Genomic DNA, 26,307 nt, shown 5'->3' on the forward strand with positions numbered 1-26,307 from the left:
GAATTCCCGCCCGCGCCGGTGGTGACCCTCTGCTGTGTAGGCAGATTTGGTTTCCTCCTCAGTCCCGGAAGCGGCGCCACTGGGGGATTCGTACCGGCGCCGACTGGCGCTTATGGTAGCCTGAGTGGGTCAAAAGAGTCGGTGGTGAAGATCGGAAAGTTTAAAAAAAAGAAAAAAAGAAAAAGAGTTTTAAAACAGGAGGGCCTTCCTCCTCCCCTTTCTCACCTCCTTGTGACTCCGGCGTCCTCGGTGAGCGCGAACTTTGGGGTCGGGTTGGGGGAATGAGGACTTCGGGTTCCTCGGGGCCGCTTTCAGTGGGCGGAGAAGCATTTCAAGGCAGGGGGACCCTGATGTGTCTTGGGGTTCCTCTGGAAATCCTTTGGGGCTTGGGAACGGACGGGGAGCAGCCTTGTCCTGTTGAAGAAGGAGGGGATTTCTTTAATGGGACGTTGAGAGACATACACAGCCATCTCTTCCTATATTACCCAGTGATTTTGGGAAATAACGGCCTCTGCTTTTTGTGCAGAGGTTTTGCAATAAGGGCGCATCTTGGGTCGTGGCAAAAAAGGCACGTCCCTGAATTAGGTTTCCGTTCGCAGATTTATCTTGTGCCACCTGCAAGCCAAGGACCTCCCTCAGTTCCTCCATCTGGGTGCTGAGATGCCACAGATTACCATTTTGGTCTGACATCTCTCGAAACGAGGCGTTTCAGGCTACAGCTGTGTAGAGAACTTAGCATTTCAGGGTTTGTTTTTACTTATTTACTCTAAGCCACCCAAGCAACTTTACGTTATGTATGACATTTGTATGCCACCCTATAAGTAATAAAATTCCATTCAGTTTGGTTGCTTATTGATACTTAGGCTGCAGCCCTGTGCATGTTGGCACATGAGGAAGTCGCATGGAGTTCAGTGGGTGTTACTTCCAGGTATGTGGGTGCAGGATTGTGAACTTAGTGGTTTTTTAAACAGCTGTCTAAAAGAAACAGTGTGAATGTGTGCCAACCCCATTTAGGACAGTCTGCTCTTTTTCATCTGCTGCTAAAGGTATCAATTTATTTATTTACTAATGGCTCAGGGCAGTATGAGGTGAGAATAACCTCTTGTCTTCAGAAAAATCTAAATTGGTTAAAGCTACCTCAGGAGAAATTTGTCCTGTTTAATATAGGCATCCCCATCAGACCAGCATTGCACACCCTTTTGTACTTTTTTCTCATGATCTGTAGAAATATAGATAAAAACAATACCAAACACACTTACTTATTTCTCTGGCATTTATCCTGAGTCTTTCCCTTCTACATCTAGCCCCAATATTTCTCCTTAACACACACATTCATTCCCCAAGGGAAGTCCCTGTCCTCTAAGCTTTCTCCTTATTCTCCATGATCTTAGCCTGCAAATGATCCAGTGCTTTCAAACAGTCTTGGAAGCAGCTTTGGGTTTTCTGGTATCTAAATAAAAATAAGTTTACAATTTTTGGCTAGCCCTAGTAGCCAAGCCAAAATTGTGGTTTTAAGGACCCTTCCCCTTTCCTTGTCACTTACTTCATCCTGCGCCCCTGCACATAGTCAAGGACTGTCTTTTTGTGTTCTCCCTAGCTTCAAATCTGGAGCTCAAAAGAGCTGCAAGGAGTTGCGGGTTTGGCTGCTGTATCATACATTATGCCCAGGCACTAAGGAAACTCTTGCTTCACTTTCTTGCTGAAAAGAGGGAAGCGTTCCATTGTTAGCCACTACAGGCTTGTTTCCAAGTCTCCAAAACATTGTTTGAAGAGTTGGAAACATTAAGCACAAAACCACCCAAATGAATTTAGAATCTTGCTGATTGTCATTAGTATGGCAATTGAATAAGCTCTAATATAGTTTCCTCTGTTGTCTCAATAATTTATATTTTGTATGTTCCATATGGGAAGTTTTCAAAGAATGCTTTGGATTGATAGCTTCTTGTTGCATAAGAAATAAAAATAGTGTTCTTTGAGATTCAACTAGGGCAGGGCTAGTTAATGTAATGCCCTCTAGATGTTGTTGGATTCAAAATCCCATCATTCCTGACCATCGGCCATGCTTGGGGCTGACATCGGGGGTATAAATAATAAAATTGTTGTTGTTATTATTCTTAACATCTGGAGGGCACCATATTGGTGACCCTTGATAGGTGCTTGGGCTTATTTTATCCCTGAAATAGCCAGAGAAAACTTTCAGAGCTGCAGACTTGCAGATAAATTTTAGCTTTACGAATGCCCTTGATCTTAAAAAGGCACTGAAAGAAATCAGCCCCCCAGAAGCTGCTATTCTTCAGCCATTTACACTGACATAAAATCTGATAGAGCATATGCAAACTTATCCCTTCTTTCTGAAACAGATAGGTAGCCGTGTTGGTCTGCCATAGTCAAAACAAAACAAAATTCCTTCCAGTAGCACCTTAAAGACCAACTAAGTACTTAGTTGGTCTTTAAGGTGCTACTGGAAGGAATTTTGTTTTGTTCTTCTTTCTGAAGTTACACTGCTGATACACTTATCTCCATGCAGCATTGTTTATATAATGAGATGTCTGCTCAAAATTAAGTACTCATATTGTGAAGAAATTCTTGCTTTGCTAACCTTGCTTTGTTTGCTTAGCTGTTTTCCAATGCAAATATTTACAGAAGTAGAAAGGAAGGTTAACACTCAACAATAGTTCCTCCATCCATATCCATCCAAAATCCATATCACAGCAATACCGTTAGTAGCAGCAAAAAGACAAAGCCAAAGGAATAAATTAATATAGTCTGTGAACAAGCAAATAGAAACCTGACGTATCATGGTCATTATATAATAACAAACAATGTGAACCATATACAAGCCATTGAAATTATTTAAACAGCACACTACAGACAATTCCCCAATAAATTTGGAGTAAGATTTCCATAATTAAAACTCATTTCATGCTTTTTCAACTAACAGCATGTATGAATGGCAGCTCTCACTGCCTCCATTCTTTGGTGTTTTTCTTCCTTTCTCATTAATGTCAATACAGTACACCCAGAAAACATATTATTAAAAATATATATTTTAAATCACCCACTATGATATAGAATGTATAATGTAAGGCCACTATACATAATGTAATTGAAATACCTGTTTAGTTCTGTTAAATGTTTTCATGGTAATCTTACATCAAAATCCAATAACATATGGCTTGACTTGGCACAGTATTTGGTGACATTTTGGTTAGCCTTTTAAAGGTGTTGCCTTAATACAGATTTTGATTTTTTTTTTTTAATGAGCCAACACACCTGACTTTTACTTGTATTCTTCGTTTTATAATTGAAAGCCATGCAACGTATAAATGTTCTAGTAAATTTTTAAAGTAGCTCTTTTGCAAGAATAATCTAACATATTACAGGAGACTTGGTTTTGGTAATTTATTTTTAAGCATACTCCTCTTTTTGTTTGCAACCCAGATTTCTTCCCTTTTAATACATTTTGGACTGGGATAGAACCCAACTCTCTTAAATAGAGCATTAATATTCATGAGCCCAGAGTCCTGCTTCTGAACAGAATAGACATAATATAAAACTGTGTCCCTTTTGCAGCAATTCAAATATTTTCCTCTGTCTTCCAATTAGTGTTTAGGTGTTCTCAGATGTACACCAATGTAGTCTATGTACACAGGACAGTTTACTGTGAAATAGAGATCATTTGGAGGACATTATGTTTTATTTAGCGTTGGATGATAATTTTACTGTTGTATATTTGGAATAAAATGTTTTTATTATTTATTCATAGAAGTTACAATTGCTTTTCTCTCTGCAAGTGGAGGCTTCTGAGATTTTATTGCTCTTCCTAGTCACAATATGTTCAACCACCTAATAACACAAGCATGCTTAGCTATGCCCTGAGTGTTCATGGATGTGTTTATTCCTTTTCCTTTTGCAGTAGCACAGATTAGTGTCTTTTGAGACAGTGATGGCTTTTCCTCTTGAATCTGAACATGGAGGCCACAGGGACAGATGAAGTAGAGAAAATAAAATCAAAGTTTATGTCTGCATGGCATAATATGAAATACAGTAAGTGAAATGCGATAAATTGCATTGCTTAAAACAATTAATGGAAGAATGCAACCTCATCTTTGAAAATGGATTGTGCATTGTCTCAAATGACTGAAGCTGGTTTGCTGTTCTCAGTTAATGTTAATTGTTGTTAGTGCTGGTGCAGATGTAAACTAATACTACAAGGGAAGGAAGTGGGAATTTGCACGAGAGAGCATGAGTCGTTTTTTGAACTCTGAGGCCCAGTCGACTCATTCGGATGTAATGCTAAGCCATTTCGTATTATGTGAATGAGACTTGGGTTTGTCAACTTCCTCCCCATCTCTCCTCTCTCAGTGCAACTGCAAAAAGGAGATCAGAAGCATTCATTTCTATTTTTAGCTAACCTTTCTTTAGCATTATGTCCAAAGCAAACTATTTTACCTATGGTTTATGGAAACAAGCCAGCTATAATAATAATAATAATAATAATAATAATAATAATAATAATAATATTTATTTATTTATACCCCGCCCTCCCCAGCCAAGGCCGGGCTCATGGTTAAGCCATGGTTTATGAAGTTGGCTTGTTTTCATAAACCATAGATAAAGTTTAACCACAGTGTCGAGTTTGGCTAGACTGCCATTGATTGAAAAGAGAGCTTTTGATCTCATTGTGGGAGTGTCAGAGGAGGAAATGCATGAACCAAAGTTTAGTACTGTGTCTGAAACAAGCCAGTGAGATAGCAATTAGGGTATGTTTATTGCTAATGAAATATTGTTGCTTTGTCCTTAATTAAATTCTCAACTGTATGGTTAAAACATAGTTTAGCTGAGTAGTCTTCAACCTTTTCAGACCCAGTACCCACTTTCAACCCAAATATGTACATGGGAAAAAATTATTAGGTTTTTTTACCATATATTTGTATGGTGGTGGTATGACCTATCTTAAATCAGGCCATGACCTGGTGATGGGTCCCAGCTGAAGACTGATGATTTAGCTTGTGCCTTTCCCTTGGAGGGCATCTGTAGATAGACCTACTTGTCATCTTGCAGGTTGGGAGGTTGATGACGTATGAAACTCCTGTAGCCATGATTAAGAAAGTGGCTGTGTTACTTCTCCATTAGTTGACAATTTTTTCCTTCCAGAAATTTCTGCACCTCTTTGGACACCTACTCCTATATCACTTTTAAAAGAACCACTTGCACTTACATAGTCAGCAATAGCTGGGGATAAATCAGTATATTTCCCCATTCTGTGAATTCCATGTAATCAGATATCCATGACAGATACAAATCTATTCTGGTATCATAGTCCACGAGGAAGATGCTAATAAGGGGAAGAAGAGAATAGCTTGAGAAAAGAAAATATTTATGAAACTTTCTGCAGAAATAACCAAAAGAGCAACTGTTGTTTTGTAGTTCCTAACAATTAAAGCTTAAAGAAAGCTTGAAAGATTCTACTAGGTTTTTGTCAGGTTTCTGCTCTCAGTAAACTCAAAAGACATAACTATTTGAAGACTTTAAAAAAAACAACAACTAGTCTTTAATTCTGTTGCTGTTTAATTTTTATTGTTTGCCCTGGATTTCTGGTCCCTATTTTTAATGTGCTTTTAGCCTTCAATCTAGCTGTTTTTCAACCTCGTTTAGCCTTTCCTTCCTCTATGTGAGGAGCGGATCAGGGCTGAGTCTGTGTGAGCACCCCCTGCCCACAAGTTCCCACGACCATGTTGAGGACTGAATATGTTTTTGTATTTGATTGCTTTGAGTGTTGCCTTTCAGAGGGATGATATGGGCTGGATAGAAATTTTGTGTAAATGCTTGTTTATTTATTTGAAACATTTATATAGTACCTGTTTCAAACAAGATTGGATTTATTTCTCAATACTGTGTTTCCACTAGTTGTTACTGCGGCTTGGAAAGTGAAACTTTCTATGTGTGCTTTTTTTTTAAAGTGCAGACATCAACATAAACTATTTAACAAATTTAACTTAGGAATAACCTAAACCCTATTTGTGTTGTACAAAGCAGAGGAACTTGTTTTTAATAAAAGCTGAGACTGCTCATTTTCTTCCTTGCTTTCTGTCAACTTCATTAAAGTTGGCCTGGAGATCATTTCTAAATGTCTTACTTTGCTTTTCTTCTTCTTTATAGGCTGGGTGTTGAAAACAAAAACTTACTTTAGCAGAAATTCTCCTGTCTTTTTGCTGGGAAAATGCTACCATTTCAAGACTGAGGGTATGTGCTGCAAGCATGTAACTTGTTCTTCAGTCCAAATGGACATTGATGCATATATATTACTGTTTCCCACTTGCAATAAGTGGCTGCTGGAAAAGTCTTACATTCCATATGTGAAGGATCTTCATAGGACATATTAAAGCTCTGTTCCCTTACTTCCAATACACCCAAAGTTGTACAGACAGTACTAACACAATCTGTGTGAAGCCAGCATATACCTCTCAGATCCTCTCTACTTTGTTAAGGACCTTGATGAGTGCAGTTGGAGGGTTGGGTGAGGCATGCATAGGCCTCAAATTCTTTATAGTGGCTTGTGAGCATGTGCAGACTGGGCAAACAGGGCTTTGTAAAATCCTGTGCCAATTCATTTGTGTCTAGGCAACAATTGTGCTTATATGTCAGTTACAACCCTGGCTTAATGTCAGTTACTGTATTTTCTTCGGTTTTCCTTTCTGCAAAAGTTGTATGCAGGATAATTGTTTCTGTAATATGGAAGAAAGATATAACAAAAACCAATCCAAACTGGCAACTGTTTCTGCTTGCCTTCTGATTTTTATATAATTTTTTCTCCCACATTTCCTTTAAATATTCTGACCCGAAGACACCGACTTTACCTTTACTCTTTATGGAGTGAAGCCTCTAGCTCAGGGGTAGGTAACCTAAGGGCCATGGGCCACAAGTGGCCCACAGGGGTCATTTAACTGACCCTCAAACCGCCCACGAACCGAGCCGCCCACTCAGTGAGTCCCCACGCACTGCGCTAAACCAGCACAGCGTGGCGCAGGGACTCACTTGTGTGGTGCCGGAAATCATGTCTGCGCATGCTCAGACGCTGAAAATCGCGTTTGTGCAGGGGCAGACACCGGAAATCGCGGCCACGTGCATGTGATCCAGCCCACGGAGGGATCTCCGCTGGAGTGAACTGGCCCAGTTGAGGTAAACTTTGCCGACCCCTGCTCTAGCTGTATATTCATTCCCTATGGCAAGTACCTGTAAGCTCAAGTTACTATTTTTGTTTTATTATTTTGTAGAGATTTCTCACAGTGGGCTTTGTACTGTTCACAGTTCTGATAAATTGTACAAGATTTTGCAGTTGGTCACTTATTTAAAACAAGTACGTACTAGTAAACTTTTTTTTTTTAAAAAAGAAGCTTGTTATGTCTCTCTCTTATAGAGTCAAGTGACACGTCACCAAATGGGTCAAATTATGATATAACAGATGAAGGGATTTCAAGAAATGTGGAAGAGTTCCGTAAAGATTTTATTTCCAGAATATGGCTGACATACAGAGAAGAATTTCCTCAAATCAAGGGCTCAGCTTTAACAACAGACTGTGGCTGGGGCTGTACCCTGAGGACTGGCCAGATGCTTCTAGCACAAGGACTTATTCTTCACTTTCTTGGAAGAGGCAAGTTCCCCAGATTTTTGACCTATTCAGTTAACTTTTAGATTTTGATTTGAGGGAATAGGTAACCAAAGGAATTGGGCCATGTGTGCTTATGAGAATGAAATGTGTTAGAACTGTAGAGTTTGAAGGGACCACGAGGGTCTTCTAGCCCAAACTCCTGCAATGCTGGAATTTATTGCCCAACGTGGGGCTCAAACCCACAGCCCTGAGATTAATATTCTCATGTTCTACCAACTGAGCTATCCTGAGTGTTAGCCTTTTCAAATTCAGTAGTTACATGCAATGCTTATTTGGTTTTTATTCTGAATGATTTTTAAAGAATAGTGTGGGGGATGTATTGGTGGGTGTTGTGAAACTCTGTAAAAACCATAATTATGCAATCCTTTTCCAAAATGGATTCAACTTTCTAATGCCTGTGTTTGGCAATCATGAATGTATATGTTTTCTTCCCCCAAAATATGTTGCTCTTCTAATGTTTTTTACCCCAAAGATACCTTGAGTTTTGTTTCTTATTTAGCAGTTGAGAGGATGTAGCCTGTTCCTAAATCTTGCTAAGGCAATATCTTGTGGCAATGAGTTTCACAACCTAGTTATAAAATCATTTTGAGGAAATTGCTTGAGAACATTTAATAATTTTAAATACAAATTAAAACAATTCGGTTTAACTAAAATTTATTCTAACTTCTTGGAAACCATGTTTAATTCTTGGAAAAATGAAAAACAATTCAATTGAAAAAGTTAGCTGTTAAGTTTTGTGTAATACAATGACATTTCTTAATTCATCAATGCCCCTTAATCCTGTTCTGTGTGAAAAGATTTCTGTGTTGTGATGGAACTGTTAAAAAATCAGTGTTGTTTTACTTTTATTCGGAAACTCTGGGATCGTCTGGCTGATGCTAAATCTCTGTTATTTAGTGTAGAGAACAGACAACTTTAAGCATCTTTAAATTTTCACCAGATAATTTAAAACGAATAAAAATTATTTAGATTGTTTACTAGCAGGCAAACCATTAAATATATGCTGTGTCTGTCACAGACTGGACGTGGCCAGATGCATTTGTCATTGAAAATTCAGACTCTGAATCATGGACAAGTCACACAGTAAAAAAGCTCACTGCATCCCTTGAAGCATCTCGTACAGGAGAGAAAGAATTCAGGAACCAGTCAAGCCACCACAAGCAAGCCCCAGGGGGGAACTGGGGGAACAGAGAAAGGAGGGATGAACACTTTCATCGAAAAATAATATCGTGGTTTGGCGATTCTCCACTTGCAAATTTTGGCTTGCATCGCCTAACAGAATATGGAAACAAGTCTGGGAAAATAGCTGGAGATTGGTATGGGCCAGCTGTTGTAGCACACCTTTTGAGGTAAAAACAAACTAAATTGTCTTTCACTAATGTATCCAATGGAGGGAGAGCTCATTTTAGCACTGTCTTGAGATTGTCAGCTAATTAGAAAGTAACAATTAAAGCTTTAGCTATATATCCTTGTCATTAGTGATTCAAATTCATAGGATGTGTTCCAGAAAGAAGAAAGGAAGGAGTAGTGAATATTTCAAGACTGGTCTCTGTTCAAAGTTTCTTTTATTTCTGAAACATTTCCGTTGGACTATTCTAGACTACAAAGATTTGTTCCAAACCTAGACTTTTGGTAGGGTATCTTGAATGAAATGTTCTAAAAACCAACAACTCTTTTAACCTTGGAACATGCATAACATTATAGACTACTACTTCTTTTTTTTAATACTGTAACCTGGGGGCTGTAATGTACTGATAGTGTAATGAACTGTCAGAGTTTAAAATTGATGTTTTCAGCATTTCTTTGCACACATCAAATTCTTTTGAAATTGTAAGTGTATGGGACTATTAATATTATAATTACATAATAGTAAAAGTAAAGGGTCTGTGACATTCAGCCTAGATTGGAAAAAAGAAAAAAGCTGAAAGTCAGATTTCTCAGTACAGGGTGCCTTTATGTGCCATTTTTTTGGACACCATTGATTTTGTATTTTTATAGTCTTATGTTCTAGGTGGGTCCCAATATGGTCATAAATTGAATCATTAAACCTTCTAAGCACAAGAGGCCAAAGTGCAGATGTAAATTTTTACATTTATATAGATGCAGGAGTCACGTGCTGCTTGTATAGCAAGAATATTCACCTTGAATGAGACTACTGGGAAATAATGCAGTGTCTTGAGAGGTGAAGGTTATTTATGTATCCAGTTGAATTTGCAGAGATAAATAATTGGAATTGACACGGAAAACCTACTAATATTTTCCTAGAATTTCACGTTACACTTTTCAAAAAGGAAGCTTCTAAGGTGTTCAACTTGAATATTTTCTGTAAACCAATACCACCAGAAATTTATCCATTGCATAGCCACCTTATCTATTCATAGTACACCCCTTCCACGCCCACTTGGATCCCTCATACACCCTGGAGCTGATTGTTCTTCAGAATGCTCTGAGGCCATGAGTAGCTAACCTTTGGGGGCAATAACAGTATGCATACTTGCACGGGAGTATTTCCCACTGAAACTGGTGGGCCTTACTTCTGAGTAAACAGGTTTTGCATTTAACTTTGGAGCTAAGGTCATACAATGATTATATATACAGATTGGGTTGGATCCAGACTAGTAATGATGTACAGTCCTTGTGCTCCTGAAAAAGCTTTTGCAGAGGGTGGGTGGACCCTCCAGAACAGTATGGGATGTGATGGTGGAAGATTCAGGGACAAGGGGGAAAATCAGGATGAAGGGTGAAGAAAAGCCCTTGCCCCCTTTTGCCAGCAGAAACCCTCGGCCAGATCCTGTGGAGGGACAAGCCATTATATCTTTGTGTCCTATAACATGCTCCCAAATCTATTTTACCACATGTATATGTGGTTGGTTTTGACTGATGGCAGATTTACACTGTGTGTACTCTTTATCATAACAGGTTTGTAACATGTTGGCACATTATAGTGGGCAATTGGCTTTCTTCACACATTTCAACAAAGATGTGTGCAGTTTCCCTAACTCAGATTTTTCAGCATTTCTTCTTTAGTAAAGCAAGCTACAGTGGTACCTCGGGTTACATATGCTTCAGGTTACAGACTCCGCTAACCTAGAAATAGTGCTTCAGGTTAAGAACTTTGCTTCAGGATGAGAACAGAAATTGTGCTCTGGTGGCGCGGCGGCAGCAGGAGGCCCCATTAGCTAAAGTGGTGCCTCAGGTTAAGAACAGTTTCAGGTTAAGAACGGACCTCCGGAACGAATTAAGTACTTAACCCGAGGTACCACTGTATACTAAAACAGTTTCAACTTGGTGAATTATCTATCTGCTAATTAGAAGTAAGCATAATGAAAAACAGACTGGCATTTTCTTATGATGCTTGTTTTTAAATTGCTTTTGTTTTCCTTGCTTGCCACATTTTGCAGTCTGCGAATTACACTTGTAGTTCATCTTTGTGGCAGATTAAGGCTGTGTTTTTCAGCACTCCTGCCTAGTCTATTTCTCCAGAGTAGGTGATTTGAGGATTGTGTCCTAATAAAACTGTTTGCACATTTGCAAAGCTAAGCAGGGTCCGGTGGGGTTTCAAATTGGATGAGGGACCATGTGTTGAGATTATTTCACTGAAGGGGGTTGGACTAGATGATCCTTGGGATTGCTTCCAGCTCTATGGTTATGATTCTGCACCTTAATTCTGTGCATTGTGAACCTAAAGTAAGCCTGTTTGTATTTAGAAAAGCTGTTGAAGAGTCAAAAGACCCTGAGTTACAAGGAATAACTGTCTACGTTGCTCAAGATTGTACAGGTAAGGGGGGGGTATATTGTGCAGTATTCTTGACCAATGCTAGCGTTAAATCTTACATTTCTTTGTGAGGCTAAAAACATAAGAGTTTGATCCAAACATAGAGTTTGATCCATTTTGCAAATGGATAGGAACATTTCAATTTGTACTCCTCATGACAGCTTCCTGTCTCAACATTCCAGAGACCCTACTTATTCTTAGCCAGGTTTTTTTTTTCTTGGGTGGGGAGGTCCCACAATGCAAACAAAACCCCACTGACATTCTTCTGGATCAAAAGCTTTACAAATAAAGTTACACATTGCAAAACTTCATATATAAATAAGGTTAATATTAAGCATTTGGGTTAGATTGTAAGCTCCACGGGGCAAAAAGCTTCTTGTTGTTTCACTCTACGGTGTTATTGTATATTGTTGGTGCAGGGTACATCACAAATGATAATTACCGAATTCCTGGGGATCAATGTTGCTGCACTAACTCTTAAATGTTTGTTTGAGTAACATTTTCTAATGCTGAAATATGGAAGCCCTTTCTTTTCTAATATGACCAGAGGATTGTGCACTTCTGTAGCATCTGCCGTGAGCAGGTCCTCTGAACTTACTGACTCAGTGTTTCGGACTCATTCTTCTTTCCCAACATGCACAAACCATTTTAAATGATATATTAATTCTTTTTCTCTATGGAAAAAAAAATCCGAGTAATTAAAAGTATAGTTTAAGAAAGCCATCTTCTCTCTCCTGTGCTATTAGATCAATGCAAAAAATTAATTTCCTTCTGCCCTGGAGTAATAATGAATGTTTTCACTTTGCATTGAATACTCAAATATATCAGGCAGGCAATAAAGCAAACACAATTGCGGTTTCCTTACTGGACGAAAGCAGCATAAATGCTCTGATTATGTATGTGCTGCTTCCAGGCGAGGTTGGATACTAACGCTTTTGCTGGAGTACCAGAGGGAGATGCTTAACACTAGGCTTCTGGTAGAGATGCTGCTGTGAGTGATCGCCCCAAAGCTGTGATATACCCAGGCTGTAAGAGCATAAGAATAGCCTTCTGGATCAGGCCAGTGGCCCATCTGGTCCAACATCCTGTTCTCACAGTGGCTAACTAGATGCCTGTGAGAAGCCAGGGCGTGGAATGGAGCACAAGGGCAACACACTTCCCTCCCATGGTTTCCAGCAACTGGTATTCAGAAGCGTTGCTACCTCCAGTGGCGTAGCATGGGGGGTGCAGGGGGGGCCGGCCGCACCGGGCGCAACATCTGGGGGTTAGGGTGCGCAAATCCATGGGTTAGGGGGCACAAATTACTTGCCTTGCCCCGGGTGCTGACAACCCACGCTACACCACTGGCTACCTCCAGCTCTGGAGGCAAGAGCATAGTCATCCTGGCTAGTAGCCTTGAATAGCCCTCTCTTCCATGCACCTTCCATCCCCTGGAACAGGGCAATGTTAGCAGCAGCTAGAAGGTCTGTGGGGACATGTCCAAACCAGGTATGCCTATGGTTTGCCTAGGCTCAACTACTTTCTTTCTTAGCAAAAGACCTTGCAGATTTAATTACGGCATCAGGTTTCATGACTATGCCATAATACGGTGTGGTTGTCTTGAAGCTGCCACAAGACAAATTGCTGTTTATGCTCCAGCAGGCTAACAGAGCCCTCTGGAAATCCCTTGCATTGACATATCTGCATCGGTGTGGCCTAGGAGGGAAAGTTGGCGAGCCTAGCCCCGTTTGCATGGGAGTGAACCCCGCTGAATTCAATGCAACACACGACTGAATAGATATGCTGTAAATCAGCAAAGTGCTGTTTTCGGCTGGACTCCAAGATGCTCTTGGTGCAGCGCGTGGGTGGACTTCATGCTATATTGACATTCATGACTAGTGAGCCAAGAAGCACCAGTCCCATCAGTTCATGTTACAGCAGTTGGGCTTCGTGCAGCGCAGAGCTTGTGGCATCTCTGGTTTCTGCCCTTAGGCATGCACACTCACACACTTGTGTTTCTGGCCCTCACTGGGAGGACACAAGAATCCATGAGGAGGGCCAAACAGTGCCAGTTCCCTCTTATCCCCCTTAGCATCAACAGATACCTTGTTTTTTGGCTGGTTTATTCAGTGTGTATTTGGTTTTGATTGGTTTATTCAGCACGTGTTTGAAAATGCGTTTTTAAAAATCTCCCTTTACATTTCGTGTTGCCTCATTCAAGTTTACAAGTCCGATGTTATCGATACGCAGTGCTCTTTTGCGGATTCTGAAAAATCGGATGCCAAATCTGTCATCATATTAATTCCCGTGAGGCTGGGAGGAGAAAGAACCAACATGGAATACCTAGAGTTTGTGAAGGTATGAAAAGAGTTTCAGTGTCACTTTTCAGAAAGTAACACTAGATGGTATAAAAAGACAGTTAAGGATGGAAATCTTCAATCTATTAAAAGTATTTATGATTTTTACGGTAGTAGATCATAAAGTTTGACTTCAGAAATTTGAAATTTCAGTATGCAGACATAATTGCAGGGCTAGGATATTCAATGTTAAACCAGTTATAACTATTCCAGTCCCTAAATGGCTGTCTTGCTGATGCAGTAATTCAGGATAAAGACTGATCTGATTTCACCTGTATTGGTGGTTCATTCAGTGAGCACCCCCATGCATCCTTGATTTTAAAATGTTACCTAGGATCTTCATCTGTTCCCCACACTTAAGCAGCTGATTAGTGGCATTTACATTAACAGTATCCGCTTTCTGTCTCAGTGGTGCTAATAATCAATTTAAGACTGTCATGGAAGCCCTAAAGATGACTATCTCAAATATCAGCAATAGTGAGCCATCCCTTCAGTCTATGCTCTTGTGACCCTCCTTTTCCGTAAAACACTCGGATATCAAAATTAATAAGCATGTTCAGACACTGGGTGGTATAACATCTGCTGCTGCACCCTGTTGTACCCATATCGGCTGTTGTACTATAGACGGTTCATTGTAATCTCTCCGTTTGGAAATTGTCCTATCTATCCTCTTGCCTATTTTACACACTTCTAGTCCTCCCTCCATGGAAATGTTTTACCTGGGCCTGTAAAAATACTCTTCTGAATTAATGGAAGCTGTGCCTAAAGGGAAGAAAAGGGGACCAGCCCTGCTTCTATTTTCGCCAAGTAGTGTTAAGAAGCAAAGCCTACTTGATTAGTCAGGGGTTCAGAGGCTGTGCTAAATGAAGTAAAATGACAATATGGCAGCTATTTGTTTAGCCTGCTCCAAGTGTGAAGGTTTTAAAGTTAGGATTTCCTTCTCATTTGCTTTCTTGTCAATGTCTGGAAGGACAAGGGTCATGCTCCATATGTACATGGACACACAATGAATAGCATCAGTTGAATGAAAAAGAGGATGGGTTTAATTTTGCTTGTCAAAGTAGTTGTAGACGTCAGGGAACCTGCACAGGTTTTGTCAGGCACATTAGCATGCAGTCCTTTGAAATGTGAACCTTTAGATTCTTTATCCCACAGCAGGCTTAACATCACTCTCTCAAATGCTCCCTAGTCTCAAATTCACCCCGAGTGCCAGGCTTGTTTGCTCCTTCCCTCCCCATTGTGGCTCAGTGCTTAGGTGTTTTCGCCATTGCTGTTATTATTCCGGAATGGCTTAGCCATGCTTCCTGCAGCCCCAAAGTGCTGTGCTTTCTCTGTGCCAAGGTGGGGAGGAGGCCACTTCCTCCCTGGGGCGGCGAGGATGCCTTTGGTAAGTGCAGTCCAAGCAGATCAACCCTTTTGTAGCCTTCTGCTTTCCAGCAGAATACTCTGACATGGAAGGGGCGGAGTGACCAGAGATGCCAGGGACTGCCAGACCAAGGGATTCAGGCAGCCCACAGGTTGCTCAGTTCACCACTGCCTCACACTTTCTCTGAATGCCATTCTTAGGTAAATGGTACAGCTCGGCTTTCCTCTTGTAAGCAGCTTGTACTGAACAAAATTAGCCAGCATGGAATTAAGTCTACTGTGTGGTAATCCTGCCTCTCTCCCCCACCCCATTTATTTATTGTGATGACAGGGGATTTTGAGTCTTGAATACTGCATTGGTATTATTGGTGGCAAACCTAAGCAGTCATATTACTTTGCTGGATTTCAAGGTTAGTATTTTAATAAGGTATGTCTTTTTCAGTGTGGTATACCTCTTCTCTTCTCTTCTCTTCTCTCCTCCCCACCCCCTCCCACCCACCAAGCTTTGGAGTTAATAGAAACCCCCTGGGAAGTGGAATGATTAAAATAGCAAAATGAGTACTTTATTAATCAGACTCACCAAAGTCCAGTCATTTGTCATTTGCCCTATATGGTAATTGGATTCTGTAAAATGTACATTTAATTTTCTTTGTTGCACAAACAAGGCATAATTTATTTGTTTCATCAAACTCTCTGAGCCTTTCACTGCTTACTACCTGGCAGATCTTGGTTATATATTTACCCTTTAGTAGTTTAAATGGTACAGGTTGATGACCAAATGACAAGCAAATATGTTCTTCCTGTCATGATGAGGGAGTACAATGCATTTTTCATATGCAAACTCCTGGAATATAATTGTGTGTTTATAAAAGTAATTTTATCTCCAAAAATTAAATGACAGTCTCATCACTTTATCAAAATTCTGCTTCTACAAGCATATTTGATTATGCAAAAGTTAATCTGTCCTGCAAAAACCTACGCTTCAGTCAATGAATATCAGCCTGGCAGGCAGTTACTTGCTGGGGGTGTCTTTCCCCCCATGGTTCTGCATAGAAATTGGATTGTAAGCAGTGTAATAATAAGGTGTTTTTTGAATTACTTGTCTTTTGTTTTGTCCTTGTAGATGACAGTTTGATTTACATGGATCCTCATTACTGCCAGTCTTTTGTAGATGTCAGCGTAAAGGATTTCCCCCTCGAGGTAGGATGGATAAAGAGCCAGCACTGTTTGCTTCATATATGAACCAAACACTAATTACTTAGATCGTTTCCCTTTCTTTCTTTCTTTCTTTCTTTCTTTCTTTCTTTCTTTAACATAGAATCACAAAAAGGAATAAACTAAAAAATGAACCAAGCCAAATTCATTGCTGATGTTTTGTATACAGTGGAATACATAACCTCTGAATTTGTTTGTGTGTCAGATTTTTGCTTTGAGACAACCAAAGTCTAGTTTTGGTGCTTTTGCAATGGGAGTAGCATAACCTCACTCCTTGTTACTCCCCTCCCACTTTCAAGTGCTGAGTGTCCAGCTTCACTTCTTTGGGAAGGAGAGTTCTCTCAGTTGTGTGTGTGGTTCATACATGAACAGCTCTATGCTCAGACTAGATGCTGCACATGTAGGGGGGCGGTCCCATGACTTTCCCAGGCTTGGAACTAGGGGAAGGGCTGTATCTCTGTGGCAAGGAATCTGCTTGGCATGCAGAAGGGCCCAAATTCAACCATTGGGATCTCCAGGTAGGGCTGGGAATGTTCCCTGTCTGGAATCTTGACGAGTCTCTGCCAGTCAGTGCAGACAATACTGAAATGTATGGACCAGTGGCCCGACAGTTTCCTAAGTTCCTATGATTTAGATGGCGGCCACACACAAAACATTGGGGAGTGCAGTGCCTCTGCTATGCCCCTGGAACTGTTTACGGAGCTGAAAGCATGTAGATGGCAATAGTTCTGAGATTATGAATGCCTTTACTTGACCCAAGTTGACTTGCAATGCAAACCTATGATACTGGAATGCAACGGAAGGCAACATCCCACAATGAAGGTGTGTAGCACTCCACTGTGCTATCTGCTTTTTCTCCAGACTTTTACCTTTTCCCATGACAAAGGCTGAACATGGACCATGATGCACAAAGAAAGAAGCACCCCAACCCCCCCCCCCAAATTGCTTCACTACTTGCTACCACCAGCAGCTGGCCCAATTTACAGCTAGTCTGCGTCCCAGGAACCCAGGTCTCAGGAGCACAGGAGTGTTGAACCTGTGGCCATCCAGATACTGAACTCCACCATTTCCATCAGCCAGCTTGGTTAGAGTTGATGGGAACTGTAGTCCAACAACATCTGGCGGGCAGTAGGTTCTCCTCTTCATATTTTTTTAAAGCAAGTTTCCAGACCTCTGTCAAGGGGGTAAACTGGAAATCTGCTTGAGCAACTCACAAACAGGCAGGGCACAATAGGCCCATCCATTTTGCGTTTAAAAAAATACTGGCTGCAGTGTGAATCAGAGCTTTTGAGCTAGCACTGATGAAGATCCTAGTCACTCCTAGAGTCTGCGCAGCTCTTCTACTCAAAAGGGCCTTTTCTCTCATCCCACTTGAGCATTTTACATTAATTCTGCCCAGTTTAGCTGCTGCCACTCAGGCTCAGGCATTTTTCCATCTGGATTAAATTGTGCAAATACTTTTTAGCTTGTGTGCAATCCTCAGATTTAGTAGTGAATAAAATAGATTTGCACATATATATCCATTGTAGTATTGTTAAAAGGCTTTTAGCAGGTAGCAGTTCTAGATGAGTTAGGTTATAGCAGGTCGAGAGAGAAAGGAATAGAGAAATGTCTGTGAATTATAGTTGTCTATAGTTTATGGAAACGATTTCTTATTAAAGTAATATCTGTTTGCTCAGGTCTTCAATAATCATTTTTTTATAACAACAGTTTCTGATTCTTCCTGATGTCCAAGGTAAAATGGCTACCTGAACATATGTGGCATAACAAGAACATGCCGATTTGGGTGGTCTCACCTTGCAAGAAGCACTCGTTTAACAACTGAATTGTGGATCAAACCTTAATGTTGAGTGCATGTAATAATAATCTGTCCTTGTCTAGGGGTGTCAAAAACTAACAGAAATTGCTTTCTTATTGTAGGTAACAGTTCTGCTAGATTTCTCCATATCATATGTTTTCAGAATTGATAAACTGTCCAGGCTTAGTTGAAAATCAATCCAGTCTGCAGTCAACCTACAGAATCTATTTGTTTGGAAGAGCCTGACCGCTGTTCTATGCATGTAGAGTGTATTTTCTAAGCATTGAGATAAAACTCTGGATGTTCTGCACTGCTTTTCAAATGCTGCTGAGCCATCCCCTTTGGTGTGTGTGTCTGTTGGGAAACTTCAGGTTAATGTATTATATCACTGAATTTCAAAAATAAGAATTATTTTTCTAAAGTGGATAAAATGTTCTACCAGGTTACTTTTCTCTGTGTTGAAGAAAAGTAGATCTATTATATCGGAATCTCACTAATAAAAAGTGCATTGCAATGGAAAAGATACATCAGTGGAAAGGAGGTATAATGAAAAATGATTTCATCCAGTTCTTCTAAGCCCTTGCAAATTTCTGTAAAACAATAGGGAGACAAGAGCAGCTACCAGGGAATTGTTATTGCTAGTAGATGCTTGCAGTAGGTCTCCAGGTTTTCAGTAAGTTTTCTTTCCCAGTCTTCCTTGGCAATGCAAAAAACTGGTCCTGTGGTTATTTGCAGGCAAAGCCCGTGTGCTTGCCTGAAAAAGTCAGTTGGGTCATGAAATGGTCAACTTCTCTTTTTATAAAGTTCCTCCGCTGGAAACAGTCACTTAATATCCTTCATGATTTGCACTTTGCAGATTCAAATGTGCAGAGAAAAGCATGCTTACTTTAGAAGTGCCAAAAATAAGGAAGAAACAACACTGTCTTAAAATACCTGCAAATTACGCCTAATTCCTTTTCTTGCAACACCCATGTTTTTCCACATTGCAGTTGGAGATGATAGGTTTATTAATTTACTTGAAAAAAATAGGAATTTTTGGATTTTTTTTGAACATTTAGTTGACTTTAGCAGCTTTCATTTTTACCATGTAAAAGTTCTTTTTGTTAACTGAACTGGTAAAACTCAGTCAGTTTCATGGAAATGTTTTATGAATCATTCGGAAACAGGACAAGTAATTGTATCTTATATCAATCATTTTCTCTTGTGCTTTTAAAGCATTTTAAAAATCTTTCCCCCACTTATAATTACAGTCATTCCACTGCCCTTCTCCAAAGAAGATGTCTTTTAAAAAAATGGATCCTAGCTGCACTATAGGGCTATATTGTCCAAATGTGCAAGCCTTTGAAAGGGCTTCTGAAGAAATAACTAAGGTAAGCATCCACATGATTAAACTGATACTTCACCTTGTCGTCCTTTATTTTTATATTATTTTATTTTGGAACATCTTAAATATAACTCTTCAATATATATTATTAAGGCTTGAGCCACTGATATGTACTAGCAAAGGCAAATATATAAGCCCACCAGCAATCTTTTGTGATCCCATTACATCAGCACAATTGAATTGTAAAGTCTAGATAATGAAATATCTTAAGTAGATGATTCAGTAACTACTTACACAAGAGTATTTTCAGCAGATATGCCTATCACCAGGGAAAATGACCTTTCTTAAAAATAATCTGCATCTTAAAAGGCAGTTTTTTTGGGGGGAGGGAATCACTGACTAAGTTTAACTGAATTACATGGGGTAAATGATCTTGCAACGCATGCATATGTGTATTGTAGAAGTTAAATTAACTCTGAGATAATTTCCCCCTTCTCAGTTATATCAAGACCAAGTATAGGGTTGTCCCACTAGGTGGCAGCATTTAAACGAAAATATTTATGCTGAAAGCTTCAGACACTGAATGATCTTCTACACAAAAAGAATCTTTTAAAAGGCAATCAATTCCTTGGGGATGACTTTAAATGGAAATATTAAATCAAACTAAATTGTGCATTATTATTTGTTAGTGTAAGTATGTTTGTTACATTTACAGATAAAATATTATTACTATGTGTTAGCACCATTTTAAATTTACTGTGAAAGTAAGCAGATCTTAGATACAAGCAAACACAGGGTTGTTTATTACATCTGGTATAAACTAAGAAAAAGGAAATAAAATTGTTACATTTAACACATATAAAGGGAACAGCCACTATATTTGCACAGTAACACACACCACTTTCTCTTAATTGTTCGTGCTCACTCCCATCTACTCATCTGTTTGTTTTCATCAAGCTGACATAAATAGTTGCCTTGCTCAAAAGTACGATAGACATTTAAAACTATGGTGGTTTAACAAATTCTTGTCTGAAAGATGGCATAGGAGAAGGCTTTCCTAGTACCACTCTTACAGCACTTAGGGTGCAGTCCTATGCATACTGTGCAAGTCCCACTGAACTCTGATTTGCACTGTTAAAGCTGCTAGGTATTGTGAAGTGGAAGTGTGAAAGTGAAAAAATAAAAAGGAAGGATCTAGGAAGAGCCCATGTCATATTGGCTCGTTGGCCTTGTTTGCATCTAGCAGTGAGCTATTGTCAGAAATAAACCATGGCTTGTCATGAATGAATGACATGCTGCTGCAGACTGCTCAGTTTGCATGTAATGCTAAGCCAAGCTTTGTGGTTTGTTTCTCCTGGAGATCCTAGCAGGATGGAGCAGGCACGATTTACCAGCAGGCAGCAGCACACTGCTCATTCGTAGTAAGCCATAGTTTGCTTCTGGCCATTTTTGTTTCTTTATTTTGCTTGATAATTGAATCTACCTTCTGAACAATTCATAGATGTTGGAGGCCCAAGCTTTGCTCACATCCTTCATGAAGAGAGAGAGAAAATAGGCTGCAGATTTAATAATCCTAGAAAGTAAAGAGGCATTCTGGAGAGGGGAAGTCTTAGAGAGTGGCTCGTCCCAAGGCTATAGGGTTCATGACAGAAACTGCATTTGAACTAGACTTCTTGGCTCATAGCTCACATTTGTAGCTACTAAATACATTGCACTGCTTCTTAAGAATTCTGGAGATTAGAATTCTCTGTACAGAAGACTGCCTCAATCAAAATTACTATTCTTGGGAATCAACATCATTTTGATTCTGATTACATTGCATCATTTTTCATGTGTACGTATGCTTCTACAGGAATAATTCCCAAATCATTCTTTTGAAAAGAAAGCACTGCATACCTTAGAAGCCAGCCCCTGTATCAGCAGGGAGGTATACTAGTTCTGTGTGATTGTCTTCCTAAGTGGGGAATTGTTCAAGCAGTGGTACAGAACCAGATATTTTAAAAGTCTTTCATCTCCTTTGAAATGGTCATGGCTGTGTATTTTTTTCATGTACATGCGTACACCATTTCATTTTGTGAGAATCTGATAATTTGGTGTGAAATTTGATAACAATCTTTTCTTTCTATCTCAAGCAAGTTTCTAGCTCATGGCTTAATGTGAATTCAGAAATATATAGGCAATTTCTGAAGATAGCTGAAAAAGCAGACCAAGGGGGGCTTTCATTTGGTAAATGGGTTTCAGCCTATCAATGCCCTTCACAGCTCCTGTATCACATTTCGATTTTGTAGGTCTTGAGTGTCAAAGATTAAGAAGGGTAAAAAATTAGTGCAATCATTTCCACAGTTCTGTTGTCTGAGTTTCCTTACATTCCCTTAACAGTCAGTATTTAGGGAATCGTGGTTTATTATATCTAGTGTCCTCCATTACAAATTTAGCATGAAGCCACTTGACTAATGTATATCACCCTTGCAAAATTGTGTGTGTGTGTGTGTGTGTGAACACATATATTTTCATCTATAATGGGAAGAAACTCATCAGACACTGTGTAAGTGGGGAGCCACTTTTACTTAGTCATGGTGGTGGCTGTCATGTTGCAAGACACCTGTCAATTAGGAGGGGAAGGCCTGCCAGCTAATTTCACAGGCTACCAAACAGCCATCAGAATACTGTGAACTTCTGTTACTGATGTGGGCTGAATTGATCCAATAGCCAAATGATAAAAGGTTGTATCCAATTATCTTGTCCCTTGAGATCTGTTGCCCTGTACCACCTTTCTAAAATGTTCCCCTTTCACATGAGCCTCGTTTTTCCGTCTCTCCTCTGCTCACCACTGATCATGTCTTGGTTCTCCTTGCCCTTCTCTTTCACAATACTATCAGAAGGATGTAATTAAACTGGGATAGAACAGCTTAATGTAATTAAACTGGGATAAAACAGCAGAACACAGTAAAAAAATGTGGAATTTGATTTTACTGCAAGCATGATTTTCCCGCTCCTGACTGTTGTTGTTTAATACCTCATTCTGCTTAAAGATTTTTAAAAATTGTTTTGGATTAAATGTGCAATTAGGACTATTTTTGAATTTCTGATTTGACCAGTCCCTCATGTAGATCAATCTGTAGACTAATGTGGCTTTTTAATATGGTGCTGTAACCATCTATGTAATTTAGCTGATTAAAATTATAGCAGTTCAAAGAGCTGGTGTGAAGCTTGACTTTGAACTTGCTAGGTTTTAGATGTTATACGAGAGAGCTGACTGGGTATGATTTGTTTAACATTTGTTTTGCTTTGGGTGTAATTCTAAATAAATGGGTGTTCTAGGTACAGATCTAGTGCGCACACATCTCTGGTGGGGAGATGTGGCATTGGAAGGTGTGCCACAGACATGAAAAAGAGTTATTTGGGATGATTTGCATGCCCTTTGTGCAGTGTTTTCTTCTTGGTGTTAAAAATGAATGCTCAGTTGACAATGTACACATAGTTGGAATAAGAGCAGTGCAATGTTTTTTGTCTTCTAATCAATGTTTTCCTCTGATCCTGTGTTTAATTGTAGATCCTGAAATCCTCATCTAAGGAGAACTACCCTTTGTTTACCTTTGTAAATGGGCATTCTAGAGACTATGATTTTCTGATGAGTCCAGTCCTGGAAGAGAGAACCCTTTTCTCTGAGGATGAAAACAAAAAGTTGAAATGTTTTAGTACTGAGGACTTTGTCTTGCTGTGAGGACATTTTATTGTATTTATTCATTTGAAATACTTATGCCCCATCTTTCCACCTGTCAGGATCAATAATGTGGCTTAACATTTAATATTAAAAAAAACAGATAAAATAGTTAGTCAGCTTAATTGAAAGCATCAATTCACAGAAAGATAGAAATAAAGCAATACAGTTATCCAGGTCTGCTACTGATGATCAGTATCCACCATTGCATTTCCTAAATGGGGAGGTGGGGGAAGAACAAAAAACCCCTCTTGGAAGGGAATCCCACACTCTGGGCACCACAACAAAGAAGACCCTGCTTTGCATAGTTAGTCTCAACATTTCTCAGGGCAGGGAAGTCAGAGCCGAGTTTCTAGCTTTGGCTCAAGTGAAGCCATTGCACCTCCTAGCAGTGAATTCTAGGTGCTGAAGATTCACACATTGGGCTAATATGTACTGTACTTTACCTGTCTGAATTGCATGAGGGAGAAGCAGAAAGGTGAAGCAAGTCCCGCCCCTCCCCTCCAAATCCCATCTCATGTATGAAGTGGCATTGAGTTTTGGGATATTTTAACTATCGTTTGGACAGCCCTTCTTCTCATAGTGAACCCACAGTGGTGCAAGAGGTGGCCCTACCTGAAGCAGATATATGCTCCTAGGTGTACATCTAGGTGTGGTTTATCAGTTTGCTTTGTGCTTGATGGGAATCAGTAGTCTTGGTGCGTGTGAAGTCTTGGCATACCTTCTTGCCCTGAAAGCAACACCAACATCTGTAAAGGTGTTGTTGGCCTGGCCTCAGCAGCTGACCTATTCTCTAGACATTTGGCTTTGTCCACCAAGCTTGCCATCCCATAGTCTTACCTGCTGTGGCAGTTCCAGAGAACAGTAAGATAGCAATTTCCCTTTGAAAATACATGTGTTGCATTCTTCAGGTTTCAGATTTTGCCAATGTGTTGTTGTTTTTTAAAACACTCTTTGTAAATTTATTATTTTCTTAGATATTCTTAGATAGTTGATGAATAATGAAATGATGTGCTGGTAAAGGAATAAATCATTGTTTCAGTTCAAATATGGTAGAATATTGAAGGTTATGTGCCAGAGTTACTTTCTCTTTATGGTTTGCAGTGTAATCTAAACATTCCCTATTCAAATCAGTTTTTTGACGACGCCACATTAAGGTTTGGTTTTTGTTCCATATTTTTTGGGATCCCTGATTCAGAGTATCTGTGGTGAACTTCATTCAACCCACTAAAAGGCAGCCGGACATGTGAGGTAACTTATATGGCGAGTTTGCAGTATGGATTCAAATTCATTGAGAACAAGTATTTAGGATGTTGTCTTAATTTAAGATTAATGTGGATAAAGAGCCAGCAAATAAAAATATTAGTGTTACTCTGTCTGAACTCCCATAATGTTTAATAACATAATCATGAAGTGCCACTTCCAGTGTGCATCTTGCTCAAATGTGCATCTACTTTAAAAAACAACAACCAGTAATATGGATGCAATTGTGAAAGCTGAGCTATGTAAGTGCATTAAGGTGCTGCTTAGCAATATTACCTTATAATGGCTAGTCATTAAGATCATAGTGGAACCTTAATAAGAAGAGCTAATACAGTATTGGCTTCTCTCACAATTTGAAAAGGTACGTTACCAATAATAATCTGCAACCAATCACAGTAGACACAAACAGTTATTACACGGGTGCTGTGTGTTTTGTTTCCTGTCTCCAAATACAATTTGGATGCTTATAATATTAACACTGTAGCTTGTAAATCAAAGCATATAACTGCAAGGTGAGAAGTTAACAGCAGACACGCAAGGGGGTGATGATCTGGTTTGTGATACCTCTAGCCACTGATGTACATTCAGAAGTACCAGTCACTTAGCATGTAAATCTCTAACAGCAGGCTTAATTTCAGCGCAGCATATTTTAAGTGCACACAAATAATATGGGGAAGAAAACTGTTGCTTTATTAAATGTGAAAATATTAAATGCTCATGCCTTCATTTTAAAAATGTATCGTTATTCCTGGGATGATTTTTTCCCTGCTTTCTAAAGAAACAAGCTACGTAAAATGGCCTGGCTATTGGTTTTGTTTGTTGTAACCCAACATTCTGCTCCAGTTGTCTTGTCTGAATAATAAGCTCCCTGTACCTTCTTTTTACAAGGATGACAAAAGGGACAATTTATAGACAAAGCACAAAACTTGTTTGAACTGTGCCCAATGCAGCTAAATGGGAAACTTGCAAGTCGAATGATGGCTCATTCAATGGCAAAATGTTTGGGAAGTCATGCAGTGCAATCTTTTGTGGAAGTAAGTTCCAATGTGTTAAGTGTGGCTTACTCTCTAGTAAGTGGTAAGCAAATCTAATGCACAAACTTTTAATTGGTACATGACAACAATGGTAGTGTATTAAATGTAGTATATCTGTATATACAGTTGTATATTTTTCACTAAACAGTGCAAAAGACCATTTGTGCATTTCTGCCTTCTTCTGTGCTTCCAAACTACTAATGTTATTCTATATCTTTAGTTGCTTTTTTTAAAAGAATGAACTTACCTTTTGCCATCTGACTAGTCCCCAAAAGGAATAAAACTTAACTAGATTGTAGTTTATGAAGGAGCAAAGTTCTCTATGGCAGATCAGTAAGAATTTTAACTTACCGTATATACTCAAGTATAAGCCAAATTTTCCAGCACATTTTTAATGCTGAAAAAGCTCCCCTCAGCTTATACTCGAGTGAGGCGGGTGGCAGCGGCGGAGGGATGAGCGGCCTGAAAGGAGCCCTTTCTCGCCGCTGGTCCCGCCACGGCCATCCGCCTCTCGCAAGGGCAGGCACAGGAGCTGGGGTTTGGAGAGGCACTGTGCTTATCCCAACCGTGGCTCCTATGCCTGCTCTTGCAAGCTGCAACCCTTTCAGGCTGCTTGTTCTTCCTCTGCCGCTGCCACCACCACCAGGTTTGTGGTGTGGTGAACTGTCTAATACTCAAGTCAATAAGTTTTCCCAGTTTTTTGTGCTAAAATTGTGCCTTGGCTTATATTCAGGTCGACTTATACACTCTATCAAGAAAACACAACATTCTAAAATACAATTATTATTTTTTAGAACTATCAAA

General features: G+C 39.6%; 1 protein-coding gene across 3 annotated transcripts; it reads left to right on the plus strand.

Moving 5' to 3' along the window:
* On the plus strand, positions 1-25,663 carry ATG4C (autophagy related 4C cysteine peptidase). Of its 3 annotated transcripts, none has more exons than XM_083742877.1 (12): positions 13-249; positions 864-2,364; positions 2,497-4,047; positions 6,163-6,246; positions 7,421-7,654; positions 8,691-9,021; positions 11,380-11,450; positions 13,648-13,784; positions 15,480-15,558; positions 16,272-16,348; positions 19,412-19,531; positions 23,039-25,663. In XM_083742877.1, exons 3-12 carry the CDS (start codon positions 3,972-3,974, stop codon positions 23,207-23,209), a joined length of 1,380 nt encoding a protein of 459 aa, XP_083599003.1. In that variant the 5' UTR covers positions 13-249; positions 864-2,364; positions 2,497-3,971; the 3' UTR covers positions 23,210-25,663. The 3 variants fall into 3 exon arrangements, with proteins under 3 accessions (XP_083599001.1, XP_083599003.1, XP_083599002.1); XM_083742876.1 differs by having other exon boundaries at positions 864-928; positions 3,917-4,047; XM_083742875.1 differs by lacking the exon at positions 864-2,364 and having other exon boundaries at positions 1-249; positions 3,917-4,047.
* The last annotated feature ends 644 nt before the right edge of the window (positions 25,664-26,307 follow it).

The sequence above is a fragment of the Podarcis gaigeae genome, assembly GCF_964106915.1.
Source record: "Podarcis gaigeae genome assembly, chromosome: 6".
In the NCBI taxonomy this organism is placed as follows: domain Eukaryota; kingdom Metazoa; phylum Chordata; class Lepidosauria; order Squamata; family Lacertidae; genus Podarcis; species Podarcis gaigeae.

Bases quoted from the DNA above. Each gene is read 5' to 3' on its own strand.
- ATG4C (XM_083742875.1), top strand. From the start codon at position 3,972: ATGGAGGCCACAGGGACAGATGAAGTAGAGAAAATAAAATCAAAGTTT. The intron at 7,655-8,690 runs GCAAGTTCCCCA...TGTCTGTCACAG, and splicing joins TCTTCACTTTCTTGGAAGAG to ACTGGACGTGGCCAGATGCA. The intron at 15,559-16,271 runs GTTAGTATTTTA...TTGTCCTTGTAG, and splicing joins TTACTTTGCTGGATTTCAAG to ATGACAGTTTGATTTACATG.